Source organism: Ptychodera flava, chromosome 1, assembly GCF_041260155.1.
Source record: "Ptychodera flava strain L36383 chromosome 1, AS_Pfla_20210202, whole genome shotgun sequence".
NCBI lineage: Eukaryota > Metazoa > Hemichordata > Enteropneusta > Ptychoderidae > Ptychodera > Ptychodera flava.
Window position 1 is genome coordinate 58,673,141 of NC_091928.1, and position 19,480 is coordinate 58,692,620.

The 19,480-nt window shown below is 36.5% G+C and overlaps 2 protein-coding genes across 2 annotated transcripts in view; one reads left to right on the forward strand and one right to left on the reverse strand.

The window, feature by feature from the left end:
* The window catches only part of LOC139141948 (uncharacterized), a 9,800-nt gene extending 8,492 nt beyond the window's left edge, over window positions 1–1,308 (reverse strand). Inside the window, exon 1 of the mRNA XM_070711729.1 lies at window positions 851–1,308. Within this exon, the coding sequence (XP_070567830.1) occupies window positions 851–1,214 (364 nt within the window). The 5' untranslated portion in view covers window positions 1,215–1,308. The remainder of the gene's footprint in view (window positions 1–850) is intronic.
* A 1,270-nt stretch (window positions 1,309–2,578) lies between these two features.
* On the forward strand, window positions 2,579–17,695 carry LOC139141958 (uncharacterized). Its single transcript, XM_070711740.1, has 7 exons — window positions 2,579–2,947; window positions 3,266–3,312; window positions 10,560–10,768; window positions 11,116–11,205; window positions 13,711–14,044; window positions 16,659–16,964; window positions 17,256–17,695. The coding sequence occupies exons 3-7, from the start codon at window positions 10,646–10,648 to the stop codon at window positions 17,603–17,605; spliced, it is 1,203 nt and encodes a 400-aa protein (XP_070567841.1). The 5' UTR covers window positions 2,579–2,947; window positions 3,266–3,312; window positions 10,560–10,645; the 3' UTR covers window positions 17,606–17,695.
* The last annotated feature ends 1,785 nt before the right edge of the window (window positions 17,696–19,480 follow it).

Here is a 19,480-nt window from a genome sequence, read left to right on the forward strand (position 1 = left end):
GTGCGTCATAAAATAGGTAGTGTCGAACATTTGCAAGCAGAACTGCACAGTACATTACAGGTTTATTTTTATGCGCCTACATTCCTAATAAATATTTAGCTATATGAGAGTTTTTTGGGGTGCTTGAAAATTTTGATCCTATAGATTGGGGTATTTGACATTTTTTGGAGTCTTGAGCAGAGATCAGAAAAAATTAGGATTTTAATCACAATTCCTCCAGCTCCACCCTTCACCAGTTTTTTTGTGAATTATTCAGCCTTAGCTCTAATTTTTGGCAATTTCATTTCCAACAACTCCCACGACTCACACTATCTTATAAATTCATCTTTCACAAATTCTACATGACCTATGACCTGTGACCTGTGACCCGTCTAACCGAATATATTCTCCTGACCTTTCTCGCCAATTTCGGTTGAGGTTCAAAGTAAAGTGATATCTCACAGTTCCCTATCGGCTATTGATGTTGTCTTTAAAGATACGGTGCTTCGACGACTAGGTCACGTGTCCCATTTTCTCTCCATATCGTCATTGCAACGATAGTTTTCACAGTCGCATTCACTGTGTTATATTATTGCCATAGCAATTTTTGTATGGATAATTGATTCAACCTTTTGTTCTATCGATTTACCCAAGCGAAGGTTATTTTGTTTGTCTTTCATCGAACAAAACCTGCAAGAACTCCTCGAGAGAAATTGCAGTGAAGCGTATTTCATCTAGATGAGGATTCCTGTGTGAAGTATTACAAGTATTTATGCCAAATTATGTTTCGAAACAAAGTTCATGTCGACATCGTTCACACAGACGTAATTTAGCAACCGTGTGGGCAAAAACAATATATTACAATGAATACCTATTCGCACTGCATCTGCAGCAATATTCCTGATGTAAGTTTCTGTTCCCCAGAAGACATAGTCAGTTTGTGTCCAGGAGCATGTAGAGGTGAGATCATATTCCACCTGGTCTGGTCTTTGATAGACGCCATCATCAGACACATATCCTTCATCATACGTCAGTTCCAAAATGCGTCTTTCCTGCATGATACCCGGATCGATGCCACCGTCGTCGGCTTTGGTGCCCATTGGACTGCCTTTGATGGCATTGTATCCTAAACCGATTTGTTGAATTCCAGCCGGTGCAGGAGAAGGTGTTTGACAGGAAACCAGTGTTGCCTGGAAAAACAACACCAAGAAAACAAAAAAAGTTACTGGCGACATTTTACTATTCAATACTATTCAACACTATGACACTTTTGCTGTATTGCGACATAAAAGCAAACAAGAATGTCTTATCAGCAGGTTTTTTCCCGAAGCCTTCAGACACACACCGTCAAAACATGACAAAAATCGCTATCGATGTCATTGAATTGATGAATGGGGGCGCTGTTAAGTTGTAAGGCTACTGTAAATATCGAAGGCTGAGGATTTTATCACAAAGTTTTCAAGCCTTGTAAGACTGGAAGGAGAAGAATGCATCCTGAATGCATTCATATGATGATCTTTGTAATCAAACAGCTAATTATTTGTTTTTTCACACAAGACGCATTGTAATTTTAACGCATTCACAGTTATGTAGATTTGTTTTATTTGTGACTATGTTGAAATAAATTTATCTTTTTCAAAAAAAAAAAAAAAAAAATATCGAAGGCTGTTACACAAATATCACAAGCACCGAAAGTTAATGTTGAGCAATTCTGTCCAGGTATATAACTTTTTAGCACTTTTCTCTATTTTGTGATTATAATTATCATAACAAGACTTTTGCATGCTTGTAGGACTTTTATATTAACCAAAACTGTAAATTTCTTGAGGAGGGGAAGTCTTCATAAAAGTAGCGTTTCTCTGACATGAAGTGTGATGTTCTCATTTTGGTGTCATGACGCAGGGTCAGGGAACCAGACTAAGCATCCATATCAGAGGACGGTGAGTTGGAGACTCCAGTAGGGTAATTTGACCTGAAGCATGGCACGTTTATTGCTTCATTGGGTGTAATGGGTTATGTGTATCCTCATCCTGAGATTACGTCTTTTGGATAATGGAATAAATAAAAAAGGGATTAATTATGTTCCTTTTGTTGCGCTCGATTGTTTCGGGACGATGTCAGTATGAACGACGTGAAGTAGTGAAATATAATGAATTGAATAAAGTTTACAGCAGAAAGTTGGTCATTGGAGATCCCAACCCATATTCGGACCATGCTAATACCATAGTTGTTATTCACCAACACCTAGATTATCGTGCTAACAAACCAGTCTCCAAATATTAGCTTTTTAACAGTTGCTATCATATCACTATGAAATCAGCATATGGTGCACGCAGAGACAATACATCATGCTATTTTATTTGTCTTTTGAAATTTTTCACCTGTTGTGTTCCTTTGATATCGCTCCTTTTATCTCTGAAAAGGGGTGATACGACGCTACAGAAATGTCGACAAACCCGTTGCTATCCTTTATTTTTTTCCCCTTGTATCTTTCCAAAGCATTATCTTCTTACTTCTAGATAGATAATTTTCCCATGATTCAATTCGCAGCACTACCTCACGTATCTGTAAGTGCTAAATTAAACACCTTTACAAGTTCGCACATCGCAAAGTTTTCACCTCAAATCGGAGATGGTCATTTTTCTCCTCTTTATTTCACTGTCGTTGGTCAACTCACAGCCGACTTCACCTCCCGGCGCTGTCAAATACATTGGCGTTGGATACCATGGTTTGCTAGGCAACACTGAAGGTTCCCAAGCCACCAATGGTGGTATAGATCCTGGTCTAGATCTGATGCATCGAGTTTTAGAATTGACCTACGATGATGACAAGGAATATATGAACTATCTTGAACCAGACCAAGTCGAATACACCTTTAACGAGACTTGCACGCCAGTGAACAGCATTGAACATTCGTGGGGTACAAGATCGTATCTGGATCACAGACTTAAGGATTACTCCAGATCCGGTAATTTCATTTTCTTTAATTTATTACTTTCCTACGGAACTGACAGAGTAAATAAAGAGTGTTTATTGTAAAATATTAACCATTATATTTATAATACATGTTTTAAATCGAACGCCGATGAAGTTAGGATATGTATGGTCTACATATATTTTGAATAAACACATGCCTTATTGTAAGAAAATAATGGCTGTTGTCATGTCAATGTCGCTTTCATTCCAATGTCTTTTTCGGTCGACAATAGTTTGTATAATTGACAGTGTCCTTGGAGAACTGATATTCTAAGTAACTTATGATGACGTCATGTCTTTTACTCCACAGACACAGAGCGGAATAATCTGGAAGTTTTGAATTTACTTTGAGTTCAGGTGAGTAATGACGATATTTGCCTTCAACACGATTGGAACTAAATTGCGATAATTGGAAGAGAGTAATATAACGAAAGTTTGATGAAATCGAAATTTTTACAGCTGAAGTTTTACAAAATGATAGAATACTGTAAAAATTAAAATATTGTTTTTCATCTAACAAAACAACAAAACACGTCAATTATTGTATATCCCTTAAATCGTATTCATTTCTATGAAAAGGTGGTATTTTTGTGTAAATGTCATAAAAAAACGACACAAAATGCATAAAATGTGTCTAATTAATGACTTTGAGTTGGGGCACTTTTAAAATGTCTCTTACTTTTTCGTCAATTTGGGGCTTAATAAACACTAAATGTAGTCAGGGCACTTTTGAAATGACCCTGACTAACTATACCTTAAATCGATCGAAAAACTTCATTTTGGTTGGGGAAAAGTAACAAATCGAGATTAAAACTAGTATTTCAGTACCAAAGAAAGTATAGACAAGTTCACATATTTTCATTCAAATATAAATATTGTTCATAAGTATTGAACAATATTGCATTAGATGCAGTCATGCAATGATTCTTACTCATAACATTAGCACAACATCACAAATTTTGAGTAAAATTTTAAAGATGGTTAGTAACTATGGTGTAATATTTAACAAATTCCTTAAATTTTTGAGAAATTTTGCCAATCCAATTATCCCAATTTAGTTCCAATCGTGTTCTTCATATCAGAATTGTCATATTATGTTTCTAGATCGACATTACTAAAGTGTCCTTGACTTTGCTTCAAATTATCAAACTCTGTAGGGAGTGGTTTAATTTCATTATGAAAGATTGACTGAAAATAAAATAGTGTCATGATTTCAAAACCAGCCTCGAATTTTACGCAAAGTCTCAACTTGGCTTTACTTTGCAATAGAACATGTCAAGTGACGAATGGCAAAGTTGAAATAGACGCACACATCATGGTTTATCTGGTACTTTATGTGGAACAGGTGTTGTTTTCAGATAAGTAGTTGTGCTCATTGCAAACTTTCAAGATTTCAAAATGACTTTCTCTGGTTCATGTACCTTGAAATTCAAGTGCTTAGTCTAAATATTATTCAGACGCTTTTTTATACAATTTTTGAAAACTTTTCTCATAATTTTACGGGGAATTAGTGAATTTAAGAAAGAAAAACAAACTTGGAATTGTCGTGAGAGTTCAATAAAAGCCATGTCTAACAGATGACGTCGACAAGGGACTACAATGAAAATTAAAAGAAACTTACGTAGTTCTACGTGAACCCTTTCACCATATCCAGCCCACCATCGCCATCGCATGTGTGAAAGCAAACAGAAGCTAAAATCGGTAGGATAATGATATTATCTGTAAGCTGGATCTCAAAATAAATGCCATTATTCAATTTTTCGATCACGAAAATTGTTGATTGCAAATCGTCACAAATAATTCCAAACACTAAGTAATCCCCTGTGTTGAAACATATCGAGCAGTGACCTTTAAGAGTTACTGTCGACTTTTTTGGAACACATGAACGTTTCACTTTGATCGCTCACCATTCAATGAGGAATATAGTGAGTTTTTTCACTTTTGCCAATCGTTCCATCGTGAGACTGATTTAATTTGACTCTGAAATTATTCTAGTAAATCTTAGTATATATAGCTTTAAAGTCAGTTAATATAAGCACAGAGAAACATATAGGACAGAGTGGCAACACTTGCATGCCTTTTGTTCCATGGTCGTCTCGGTGGACTATTGGCTTTTCATATTAAAATGAGCTTCAAAGGTGTTAAACTTTTTGGAGGCTTTGTTTGTGGTTGATAATTACACGAGATTATGCGAAAAATACGACGAGATGGCATCGTACTGCCAGTCGCGTAGCAACCATAGTTACTTTGTGAGCTCTCAGGCCAGAAACACTGCTTCACGCCAATCAAAACATAACACGCCAGCAGTTTCATAAACATGTCCTTCCTTGACGTACGTGTAAAAGACGGTATGACTGACCGTAAACCATTGAGTAAAACCAGACAGTATCGATAAAAGACTTTCAAATTTGGTTCAAATACACTCATTATATATTCATAAAAATATGAGAGGAATTTTTAAAACGGTAAAACTCACTTTCCTGAGGCTCAAAACACTCCCGTTTTCGCCAGCACGTCAATTCTGCTCAGCACCACACGACAACAACAACACAAACTTTGTCGAACATACTTTCGCTTAACAATTGGTGAAATCCGAAAATTACCGAAGGATGCATGGTCGGCACTCTTCGGAAAAGAGAGGCGAGAGCAACCTGAGGCGAGGCGAACATGGATGGGTTACGTAACCGCTTCACGCCTTAAACAATACCCGTTGCCACTCTATCTATCTTTCTCTATGATATAAGATAGCACATTGCAAATGTCAGTCGACATCTGTCGATTATGAATATTCATGCAATACCGAAAGAACCACCATCACAGAAACACGCACAGTCGGCACAAAGAGGGCGCTATAACTACTGCCAGACCAAAAAGTGAGCTAGCGAATAGCCAGAAACTTGGTTTAGTTTCCTTGCTCTATAAAAAGGGAGATAAGGCAGACTTGAACAATTGGAGACCAATAAGTCTCCTCAATGTAGACTATAAGATTCTTGCAAAAGTAATTGCTAATAGGGTGCGGAAGGTAATTGGCAAAATATGTAGCCCAGATCAGTGTGGATACATCCCCGGGCGGGAGATAGGTGATAATATTGTCTTTACTAGAGATATTATTGAATACGCTAATTTTACTGATAAACCTCTTATTGTCATAAGTCTTGACCAAACAAAAGCTTTTGACAGGTTAAACAGAGATTTCCTTTTTCAAGTCCTTGACTTTATCAAGTGGATAAAAATTCTTTATAATAATACTACTTGCAAAATTAAGTGTATGCCTTTCTTTCTCGCAATATTCATCTTCATAAGGGTGTGAGACAAGGGTGCCCCTTATCACCGTTACTGTATATTATGGCAGCAGAAGTGCTAGCTGAAAATATTCGTAAAGATGACAGCATATCAGGATTCATACTACCAGACAAACAAGAGGAAAAAATTAAGAGTTTTGCAGATGATACGACTCTTTATTTGAGAAATTTGAAAAGCATTACTCAGTCGTTGAAAATGTTCAACAAATATGAAAAAGCAACAGGTGCAAAGCTGAACAAAAAGAAATCCAAAGGTTTATGGGCAGGGAGTTTTAAAAACCGCACTGATTCAGTGGAAGGGATCTATTTTTCAAACAAGGTTTTACAGATCTTAGGTGTGGGTTTGGAAACAGTAACACATCTAGAGAAAACTGGAAAACAGTGATGGAAAAATTACGAATGCCTTAAGATCTGGAATACTAGAAATCTGTCTTTTAAAGGCAGGGCAATTGTAGCTAATATGCTGGCTGCATCAAATTATGGTACCTGGCATCATTTGATCACGTACCTAAGAAAATTATTAATGAAGCAACTAGTAAATTATGGAATTTTATTTGGAGAGGCAAACGAGAAGTTGTGAAAAGGGGCATTTTTTCATTCAAAGATATGATGACGGTGGCAAAAAAGTTGTCGACATTGAAGAAAAGATTAGTGCACTCCTATTGAAGTGGCTCAAGAAATGTTTTGAGAAAAACCAGAGAAGGAGACCCCTAAATGGGCCAGCTTATCATACTATTTCATTGCGAATTTTGACAATAAACTGAATAGTGATTATCGCTAGCGCCATCTCAGTTTCAAAGTCAACAACAACCGATTCCCAAGGGTGTATGGGGATATGTTGAATACCTGGAATTTACTAAGACTTACTAGAGTTAATTTGCCAACATCAAAACATAATCTTTTTAGTGGTGTTTTGTGGTAAAATGACAATATTAAGAATGAAGGAAGTGTCCTCTTTTATGAAAATGGTCAAAAAGTGGAATGTTAAGGCTTAAGGACATCTGGAATGATGACAGAAATGACTGGCTTCAACCATGGGAAATGATTGCACAAATTAGAGGAGGTACAATTAGACATATGCAAGAGGAAATCAAGACAGAGTAGGAAACACTCCTCAATGCTATTCCAGATTCCTGGAAACAAATCATCTCTTCAAACATCCAAAATGAAGAAAACTATGATATTTTAGACTAAGAGAATTATGGTCAGACAAAAAGTGATGTCAAAACCAAGTCACTTTATTGGAAATTAGTTGATAAGAAATGGCATGCAGCCAAAGGTCAGATTGGTCAAAAATGGGCTGAGAATCTAAGTCTTACTGACAGTTACAAAGCTACTCTATTCAGCCGTCCTAATTCAACAGGAATTGTCAGCAATTCAGTAAATGATTTATATTGGGAGATTTTCCATCGAGGCCTAGTAACAGGAAGCTTGGCCAAAAATTTCAATTTAAGTGATGGGAAATGCCATATTTGTGGCCAAGAAGAAACACTGGAACACATCTTATTTGAGTGTAAATATGTTAAAGAAATCTGGCAGAAATGTATTTCTTTCTTTGTCAGAAAACACAACTTTGATAATAATATCAATATCAAAAGATTAGCAATTGCAGGAATCGAAAATGATAATGATGAAACATCTGACATTATTTACTATATTACTTCCTTTGTAAAATATACAGTTTGGAATATTCGAAATTCGGTTACTCTTGATGGGATTAAAGTTTCCCTTCAATCCTATGTCATGCAATTGAAATGTTATCTCTCCTCATGGATGAATACATTGTATTTCACTTATAAGATGATGAACAAAACTGAGGATTTTATCACAAAGTTTTCAAGCCTTGTAAGACTTGAAGGAGAAGAATGCATCCTGAATGCATTCATATGATGATCTTTGTAATTAAACAGCTAATTATTTGGTTTTTTTGTCTTCAGACAAGACGCATTGTAATTTTAATGCATTCACAGTTATGTAGATTTGTTTTATTTGTGACTATGTGGAAATAAATTTATTTTTTTCAAAAAAAGAAAAAAGTGAGCTAGCGAAAGTCAATGAGGAATGGGCCCCTTTTTGAATTCAAGCGTCGTACGCATGCGAGATTTAAATATGCTTTAAGAAGTTGCAGACGTAATGAGGAGCAAATCAAAGCTGATGCGGCTGCGAATAGTTTGTTTACTGGTAATTGTAACGCATTTTGGCAGTCCATCAACAGAATTAATGCAAAGACTCCGCCTAGACCCAACACTGTAGATGGCTGCAGTGGCGATGTCAATATCTCTGAAATGTGGCGGAACCATTTTAGTGATCTCTTAAATGTGGTGCACTCGGTTAGAGACAAAGAATTCGTGTTGAATAAGGTTGACGATTGCAACCTTGATCAAATGAGTTTTGTATCACCTAGTGATGTTCGTAAAGCCATTGACAAGTTACAACAAGGTAAATCTGCTGGTCCAGATTCTCTCTCATCTGAGCATTTTGTATATGCTAGTAATAAGTTAATTGTACTTTTGAGCATGTGTCTCACTTCAATGCTTATTCATAATGTATGTCCTCCTAGATTTTCTGAAGTTTTGTTAGTGCCCATAGTTAAGGATAAGAACAAAAATGTAAGCGATAAGAACAACTATCGCCCGATTGCTCTGTCTACTATTACCTCGAAAGTTTTTGAATTAGTTATTTGAATAAGATTGAGTCGTTTCTTGGATCTTCACCTTACCAATTTGGTTTTAAAACTTGTCATTCTACTGATATGTGTATGTTTGTCCTGAAAGAGGTCATTAGCTATTATAGAAGTCATGGTAGCAATGTTATCGTTACTTTTATGGATGCTTCTAAAGCTTTCGATCGTGTGAATCACTGGTCATTATTCAAGAAGCTGATCAACCGTAATGTTCCTATTTGCTATGTGAGATACCTTTTAACCTGGTACAGAACGCAGGAAATCTCTGTTCGATGGGGCTCCTGTATTTCAACACATTTTACTGTTAAAAACGGTGTGAAGCAAGGTGGTGTATTGTCCCCAAAATTTTTCAATGTGTATATGGATCATCTTAGCCATAGATTGATTAATTCTAAGGTTGGTTGCAACATCGGTGGTATTTTTGTTAACCATCTGATGTATGCAGATGATATATGTCTGATAAGCCCGTCAGTGAAAGGAACTCAGATACTTTTAAATATATGTAGCAATTATGGCAATATTCATGATATTGTTTTCAATACAGAGAAAACTGTATGTATGTGTATAATTCTCAAGCGATGTATGATGGAACATATTCCGGCTGTTTATCTCAATGGAGTTAAACTGCGATTTGTTGAAAAGAAAAAGCACCTCGGCTATATGTTGGCAAATACCTTCAGTGACAATTCTGATATCGAGCGTCAGAGGATCTTTTTATATCTCTGCTAACATGCTTTTGAGAAAATTTTCTATGTGTTCTCAGAGTGTTAAATGTAAACTCTTTAAAGCATATTGCTATCAATTGTATGGTGGTAACTTATGGGTCAGCTATAATAAAAGCGCCCTGAAACAATTGAAAGTTGCTTACAATAATGCTGGTCGCATACTTCTACGATATGACAGACGCAGCAGTGCTAGTACTATGTTTGTATATAATAGGATTGACACTTTTGATGCTTTGCTTAGAAAGCAAATCAATAGTTTGATGAAAAGGTTTCCATGAGTGAGAACCTAATTATACGTAAGGTGTATGATGTTGTGTACTTCACTTCTGACTTGAGGAAAAGATGGATAAATTCAGTCTTCTAATCTGTGTTCAGAAATATGTCTTTATGGTCTAACCCATAAATGAATATTTCTTGATGTAACCTTTTTTGTATCATTCTTTTTGCCAATCCTGTAACCATTTATATATATGGACATGCTCATTGTCCGAAATAAAGAATTAATAATAAATAATAATAAATAATAATAATGTCATACGCCTGATACGAAGGCAATTTGACTAACATATTGACATAGATCATTTCTAAGTCATATCCGATATTTAGAACTACCTGTCAATTTGTTTATATCAGTTTTTCCAATAGACTTTGTCCAAATGCATCCTTTGATTAAGATTTAATTGTAAAGTGGTCCTCACATTGCTTGGAAGGGAAAGGATGACACATGGGATTGTAATACTGGACCAAGATGAGTCAGCGATCTTAACCCCTCGGTCTTAACTTGTGCTATGAATGATCCTCTCTCACAATTTGCAGCATCAAAATAACTATGGTTTACACATTGCCATTCCAAGTTACGGATCTCATGGATATATTTGATCTTACCTGCTGCAGCTTACACCACTATCAGTAACGGCATCTCACAGGAACTTGTCTATTACGATGAGAGGGAAGTCTGTGACAATGGGGGCGCTAGATACATGATGGAAAATGTTGACACTCTGAACTATCCATTAAACGAAGACTTCGTGGCGGCTGCCTGTGCTTTACCAAGTTCCTATGAAGAAGCAGAGTATCTGCTCTTTTTAGACACATGGGGAACGGTGAGTGTATTCATAGTAATATGTTTTTGATCAACTTGATATTATTTTCCTGATGTGATTGCTTTTGGACGAATGCATTACTTGTGTTCTGGTGCAGACATTCTCAAAGCTATTACATTGACGAGTCACAGTAACTCAAATCCAATGCGACCCATCCAAATGCGTTCGGCAAAGTCATGCGTCGTTTTTAAAATGCTAAAAAAGGTTTGGGCCAGATTTTAAAGATGGTGTGTTGTGTTAGCGAAAAGGCGTATATATTTTCATTTGGTCTACTTGGGTTCTGAAAATCTTTACATGCAAATAAATGAGATTGGTACTATGGTGAGTTTATTTTGCATTTGATGTAGGATGTGGTGGTTGAAGTCAATCTTGGACAGAAATCTACAGTACGATATGACACTGGTCGAGTTGACTTCGTGCTCTACGCAGCTGAGGAAGTAAGTAGGTATTTCAGTCGATTGGTTTCTAATCAGATAAATTGATTGCATTGATTGATTGATTGCTGGATGCATCAATGAATGAATGGATGGGTAGATGGATGGATTGTCAATATGAGCTGTTTATCGCCTCAAGTTGATGAATTTATAACCCTCGGATTTCGTCAGCTAACAGCCATTGCAAACTTTTTCAACTATCACCGCTTCAAGTATGTTTAGTTCAGTAAAAATTTGAGCATGTGACCGGGTTTGCTCACAGGGGCAGATGAAAGTCCCCTGGGGTGGGAAGGAGGTTTTCTTTGTGCAACTGTTTACCTTTAATAGTCGCGCCAGCGGCTTACTGACTACGCATGCGCTTATTCATAATATACTATGCGAGTAACCGGAAGTGTACCCTTCTTTCATGGGCGCCGCCATGTTTTTTTTTTTGAGTACTCGTAAATAAACAAAAACGAAACAAATTACTATTATATAACATGCCTTTTATAAAATATACCTCTTTTATTAGCCAGTAAATGTTATTATGCACCTTGTCGCTGATACAAAATATCGTTAATATAGATAAAGGGAGAAAACTGTCGTGCATATGAACGGGGCATACGCAAAGAATGCTGGGATTGAATTATAGAAGAGCGCCCCCTGTGTCAATAATTAGATTCAAAAATTGCCAGTTTTTAGACGGAACGCTATAGTTTTCAGCTTGCAAGTGGAAGTTGGGCAGTGCGGTTACCATTGCAATGATAATGATTGCATAATACGTCCCTTGTTTATCGCAATAGGCTGTTATCATTGTGTAAAAATTGCCAATTTTTGTCCAAAATTTTTACACGCTACAGAAAATCTATACCTGCCCTGCTGCAGGGTTTGACGTCGTGTACGTACGTGAACCACTTTCATCAGAGGGAAACTGGGCATAGTTGTCATATAAACGTTTAGGAAGTAACAATTACAGTTTATCATGAATCAATACAAATAACATTGCCAATCTTTAATAACCCCTGGCGCGACACCAAGGGCTGAGCCCTATATTAGTCGCGCCAGCGGCTTACTGACTACGCATGCGCTTATTCATAATATACTATGCGAGTAACCGGAAGTGTACCCTTCTTTCGTGGGCGCCGCCATGTTTTTTTTTTGAGTACTCGTAAATAAACAAATACGAAACAAATTACCATTATATAACATGCCTTTTATAAAATATACCTCTTTTATTAGCTAGTAAATGTTATTATGCACCTTGTCGCTGATACAAAATATCTTTAATATAGATAAAGGGAGAAAACTGTCGTGCTTATGAACGGGGCATACACAAAGAATGCTGGGATTGAATTATAGAAGAGCGCCCCCTGTGTCAATAATTAGATTCAAAAATTGCCAGTTTTTAGACGGAACATTATCGTTTTCAGCTTGCAAGTGGAAGGTGGGCAGTGCGGTTACCATTGCAATGATAATGATTGCATAATACGTCCCTTGTGTAACGCAATAGGCTGTTATCATTGTAAAAATTGCCAATTTTTGTCCAAAATTTTTACACGCTACAGAAAATCTATACCTGCCCTGCTGCTGGGTTTGACGTCGTGTACGTACGTGAACTGCTTTCATCAGAGGGAAACTGGGCATAGTTGTCATATAAACGTTTAGGAAGTAACAATTACAGTTTATCATGAATCAATACAAATAACATTGCCAATCTTAACCCCTGGCGCGACACCAAGGGCTGAGCCCTATATAATATTATTTGATTTTATTAATTTTGACTGTGATATTTCAAATAAAGCTTTCGACTCCAAACTGTCTGACTGTGTTTCCACTTCCTTATCTCCTCTTCAACCAGTGCACATACCACTCTAATTGCTGCGCAAACATTGCCCACTTGTTAATGACTGAGCGTATCAGCGGATTAGCTTATTAAGTCAACGCCACAGCCGGTCTTATTTTAATGCGTGTGCGACGGCTGTGGTGTTGACTCAATCACTTAATCCGCTGATACCGACAGCGGATTAGCAAGTTGGCAATGTTTTCGGAGCAATTACAGTGGCGTATACACAAGTTGGAGAGGAGATAAGGACTTGTCGGTAATATATAAAGCAGTCAGACGGTGTGGAGTCGAAATCTGTATTTGAAATACCACAGTCAAAATTAATAAAATTACTTGTAGTAATAAAGAAAGCAGTCAGACGGTTTGGACTTGAACTTTATTTGAAATATCACAGTCAAAATTAATAAAATAAAATAAGGTAAACCGTTGCACAAAAAACTCCCTCCCCACCCCAGGGGACTGATTTCTTTCCCCTATGGTTTGCTCAATTGTTTCAGCGATTTTGGCAATATGATAGCAATTTTGCTTTTTTGTGTGTGTGCCTGTCTGTCTGTCTGTCTGTGCGCGCTTGTCTCTCTCTATATTTGTGTGATTCTCTCTAAAGATGTCTGACAGGTGTTTTGGTTTTGGTTAAATCGAATTTAGTTCGTCAATGTTGAATGTATCGCGTCTTTTTTTGTTTCCAGTATCCAACGACAATATCCTACAATGGTTTTTACAACGGTTACAAGGACTCCTTGCTCGTTGACATGACAACATATTCTCAAACAGCGACAACTACCGGTGGCCAATTGTTGGCAAGTTTTCAAACTGGTGACGTTGATTTCACAGAGCCTATCAGCATTTCGCTTATCAGCATGGATGATGTATTTGACTCGAAATATTGGACTCTAATCGATGACTATCGGACTGCAGGACTTTGTGATTGGCCAGATTTGTCGGAACTCCTCAGCCGACAAATCAACGTATTGTTAGCTTTGGAAATCTACGTTGAAAGCAAAAGTATTGTTACACCATCAGGTAATTATGAACGATTTATGGAATAAGATAGGTTGATGTAGAAGAAGAAAAATTTAGCTTGCCAGAATAAGAAAAGTAAACAATTATTTTGGTTCAGAAATCATAAGAGGTAATGGCTGCTGTAATCGTGGAAGTGTTGATAATTGTTGTAGGACCAGACAAGCAGCACGAAGTAAGACAGACGCAGATACAAATTGTTAATGCGCATGTCTGAACATAGTGCGTCCTTTTTGTCGCGTGCTCTTTAGTCTAGTCTGGTAGGTGCCAATATTTCAAAACTTTGAAGTACGGTTATTTAATCCTTGTTTAAATTCTAGCCACGTTCGCATCATGAAACTGTAATAATTTTAGCTTTACTTCCAAGTAAAATTGAACAGCCAATGACAGCGCCCCATGGTTCAACCAATCAGATTTCGTAGTGGCGGTTTCCCATTACCCGCCTCTTTGTGCTTGTCAATTAGGCGGGACCGGCAAATTGTAGGAGTAGTTGTTCTATGAGATGGTGGTGCTTGTAGAAGTTGTATCAGTAGTTGTTCTATGGCAGTGATGGGGATGGTGGTATTAACGGTAGTTGTAGTAGTAGTTGCTCTATAGTGATAGTAGTAGTTGTAGTTTTCAAACCATCGTTTATTCACTATATACACAAAATTGTACAAGGACTAAAATTCAGAAAACGGAAACCGGTTTCCAAAAGGGAGAAAACGGAAAAGGAGAACATGTGAAATACAATGAATTTACAAATATTTACAATATAAGTACAAAAAAAATTCAAAACCAGTGAGAACAAAAGACGAAATCCCATTGACGAAAGATACTTTAGGTACAGCTACGTGGACATATATCGATGATAAGCGAGGGTCTAGTTTCGGGTTACAGTTCAACATTACCTACTTGAGAGAACAGAACTTATGTTGTTAAGTGAATGTATGACCCTCCATCAGACTTTTAACCGATCCGAAGATCCCGTAAGGAGTACGGTGCCCAGGATTAAAAGCCGACAACGACTGGGAAACAAGGAAATGTCAGTATATATGTGTGCAGGAAAAAGACAGGAACATGAAAGAAACAAAGGTTAATTAAATCATTAATGACAAGGACTCCATATCATTGACTCTACAAAGGGCGTCATTAGTCGTCCAAGTGTTCTTGAAAATGGCAAGTTGATTATTAAGTTTGTGATGCAAAAATTCTATTTGAATCCGCGATTTAAGACGAGTTCTAAAAATTTGTAGAGGGTCAGTAGGGAGACTATTCATAATTCTTTTATTTCTACGACAAAGGTAAATCGACGTTTTCGCGAGAGCATTGATAAAGACAAAGAGACGATTTGCTTGTTTCGAGATAAATTTTCCTGATTTGTGGGGCGGGTTTAAAATTAACCAGTGAATGGGAATGGAAATACTGTTATCATTCAGCAGAAGTTTTGATAATGTTTTCAAGGCACAGATGAGGTCTTTATTATAATTACATTCGTAAAAAGTATGAAGGAGATCGTCAGGCTTGCCACAAAAAAAAACCCATTTTGAACAAAACTCTCTCAGTGGAGAACGCGCCATGTATGATCCGCCACAGATAATAACCTTCTCTCGATGATAACGGAGGACTGTAACAGGCTTTAAAATTAGTAGTATTTGTAGTAGTAGTTGTTCTATAGTGATAGTAGTAGTTGTAGTAGTTGTTGTTCTATAGTGATAGTAGTAGTTGTAGTAGTAGCTGCTCTATAGTGATAGTAGTAGTTGTAGTAGTACTATAGTGATAGTAGTAGTTGTTGTTCTATAGTGATAGTAGTAGTTGTAGTAGTAGTTGTTCTATAGTGATAGTAGTAGTTGTAGTAGCTGTTGTTCTATAGTGATAGTAGTAGTTGTAGTAGTAGTTCTATAGTGATAGTAGTAGTTGTAGTAGTAGTTGTTCTATAGTGATAGTAGTAGTTGTAGTAGTAGTTGCTCTATAGTGATAGTAGTAGTTGTAGTAGTACTATAGTGATAGTAGTAGTTGTAGTAGTAGTTGTTCTATAGTGATAGTAGTAGTAGTTGTAGTAGTAGTTGTTGTTGTTCTACAGTGATAGTAGTAGTTGTAGTAGTTTTTCAAATATCTTTATTTCACACAGGTCCCTACATACTAAAACTGTAAAATGAAATGTTTACATTGCCAGGAACCAAAGGAAATATAAGATACAAATAAAAGAAAATCACTATAAAGTGATGGTCGGCATTGTACAGAAAACGTCATGAATGACAATAGTAAATGTCAACAAGAAAGACATATCTTAAAATTAGTAGTAGTTGTTCTATAGTGATAGTAGTAGTTGTAGTAGTAATAATTATGTAGTCTCAAAACGGATGAATCAAGAAAAGAAAAAAGTGGCGTCTCTTTGCTGCTGCAGTTGTAGTAGTAGTTGTTCTGTGGTAGCGATTGGCATGGTGGTAACAGTGGTAGTTGTTGTATGGTGATCTTAAAAGTGGTAATAATCACACAGTCTCAATATAATGATGGGTCCAGAAAAGAAAGAAAACTCGACTCTCTTTGCTTTGGTAATACACCATTTCCACTTTACATCAGCATGTCAAAATATTGCACATACTATGACAGCAACATTCTTTGTGTGGTCACACAGATCCATCAATAGTAACTGCAGTCACGTGGCCGGAAGGAACCTATGGATTTCCAGAAGTAGACTTCAGAGTTGGCGATGAGTGCCCAACGTCTCCAGATTTCACCTATCAGATGGGATGGGCCTATCAGGATACTCTGACAATCGGCAGCAACGATTGGTCAGATCCAATGGATTTGAAGGGACCAATCAGAAGAAACAACCTTCAGCAAAATTTCTGCAATAAAGAAATGGCCGAACCAATCCCTGGTGAATGGAAATGGATGAAGGGAGAGTATTGTATATTTCGGGTTGACGGTTGCCCACCAGGTACGATGACGTCACAGTTTTTTGTATTGTGTTCGATATTCAGAGTTAACCCACTCATTCAACTGTGTAGAATGTGTGAATCAATGTGCAGACATTTACACGATGCATAGGCTCCGATTAACAACACCTTCTGCCCGTTAAGGAAAATACAATCAACCAGAGACCCTTTGCATTTTCATGTATCAGTGTAACATCACCATCGCAGATTTTTATTTTCAAAATCCGAAATGATGGCATATTTTGTAAAATTAAATATCTCTCTCTCTCTCTCTCTCTCTCTCTCTCTCTCAGGCTTTCTGTCAGGATATGTGTACTGGGACGATGAAAGTGTCGGTAACAACAACGACAGAGGCGGTAGTTTGCCGTATGGCGTCTACACTGAAAACACATTGATCTATTACTGCTGTCGCCAAGACGCTCCCCCTGACAACGTTATCTACCTACCTACGGATGTCCCGTTTGCTTTGATAAAGCGGACAGAAAATTGTCCAAAAGTTTTCGGCATGCAAGTTAGTCATCAATGGATTTACTGGGATTGTAGCAACGTAAATCCACAATCAACAACCAGTGGATTTCATCCATACGAGACAGGTGGTCAAGATAATCACTTGCTTCATTACTGCGTCTATACTCCTAATTAATTGAATTCATATCAATGTCCATTGACTTAATTCTTCTGTAAATTAACTGTTCGTCAAAAAGTATTCTCCATTAAATTTTCCAATAATTTATTATTTGTCTGTTCTTGTATTGTCTAGTAACCCTTTGAGTGCTGTAAATTTTTCCCACCAAAATTTGAGTGCAGCATTTTACCAATTTTTAGGAATTTTTCTGTAATTTTGTCGATAATTTTGGAACAAATTGACAGCATATTTCATTGGCTACAGTTTTTCATAGAACATTTAGCAAAAATCTGAAAAAAATTGACTGGGCTATATTTTACATAAGTTGACAAAAATTTACAGTGGCGCTCAAAGGGTTAAACTTGTTCTATGCTTGTTGTAAACTCTACCAACTTTCACGTGAACACAACTTTATGCCGTACACGCCCCTCTAGAGACCACAGTTTCAATGACGTTTACACAAAGTTATAACGGTTGCGGCGGATAAGGAATTCGAATTTCTTAGTCACACCGCAGCGGTGCGAATAAGGAATCTTAAAATTAATTTCTCAGGGGTTTAGGAAGCAATTCTTTGTTGGGGAGGGGGAAAGCGGTGACGATAAAAATTAAAATGAATACATTAAATAAATAATTCAAATAGGTAGAAATAGATCAATATAAAGTGAAAATATGATAAGTAAAGCTCTTTTTACCATCTCTGATGTTTTTGCCATTCTTTCAATATTGTGTTTTGTGTATTGACTGCAGCAGCATATTGAATTCCTCTCCGCATGACGTAACCATAGAAAGCTACCGTTCATATCAAGACATATTAAATTACTCACATCATATTTATCCTGATCAGTGTGCGAAACTCACCCAAAATCTTTACAGGCAGCGGGCCAGCAACTTTAAAAAATCATTGGCCCTGTATAGGAAATAAACTGGTCCGATTCTCTTGTCAAATCCAAATATAATTCAGATTTTTTACCCGCGCTCAGTATAGGAACCCAGAACATTTGATTGAAAAACTAATAAGACACCAGTTCAACATCCTATCATCAAACTTTTTTTTGTACCTTTAAATTCTTGTTCTCAATTTAATAAGAGCTTGTGATAAGCAAAATGTCTCAGTAAGTGGTTATCACATCTGAAATATAAAGCAAATTGAATACAAATTTGAAAATTCCAAAAACAGCAAATTAAGGGTAAACCGGTTGTACACAATTAAAATGAAATGATCAAGCCATTTATGATCGTGCATTTGTTTCTATAATTTATAGAAAAAGCTGGAGACTTTAATATTTTCTTTCAATTCCCTTCCACGGTGATCTTTAATAAGTTAAAACGAAAAAGAAAAACTAATCAAATAAAGTAAATTTTTGTTCCCTGGCATCTCAAGTGTGTAATGTGTCTGCGGTCTTTAGTACAGGAGCTCATATATATATATATATATATATATATATATATATATATATATATATATATATATATATATATATATATATATATATATATATATATATATGGCTAGAAATCATAATAAAACTTCCACACCTTGACATTCATTCATTCATTTATTCTGCACCAGCTTAGCAAAAAACAAGTAATTTTTATCGAATATCTAAATCTAGGCACCCCTACATACAGCATTGAAAAAAATTTTATCGAAATGATTTTTGCCGGCATTCATTTGTATTCATCCTACAAATTTAAAACTCCAGTTGTTGCACACTGTCGCCCCAGATTTTTCGTTCTCGAAAACCAGATCGCAGAAGGATGTGGTGTTTGGTTCCCGCATTCTCTGTACGGTCAAGAGAACGGTGTGTACAAATTAGATGCTTAAAATTCATATTATTTTTGAAAATCGCCATTTCTTGTTATCACTGTAACATAAATATTTCTTAATCACTG

What these genes read in the sequence shown, in the direction of transcription:
- LOC139141958 (XM_070711740.1), top strand. Translation starts at nt 10,646, where the DNA reads ATGATGGAAAATGTTGACACTCTGAACTATCCATTAAACGAAGACTTC. An exon ending in TTTTAGACACATGGGGAACG is followed by an intron (nt 10,769 to 11,115) that starts GTGAGTGTATTC and finishes CATTTGATGTAG; the next exon opens with GATGTGGTGGTTGAAGTCAA. An exon ending in AAGTATTGTTACACCATCAG is followed by an intron (nt 14,045 to 16,658) that starts GTAATTATGAAC and finishes GTGGTCACACAG; the next exon opens with ATCCATCAATAGTAACTGCA.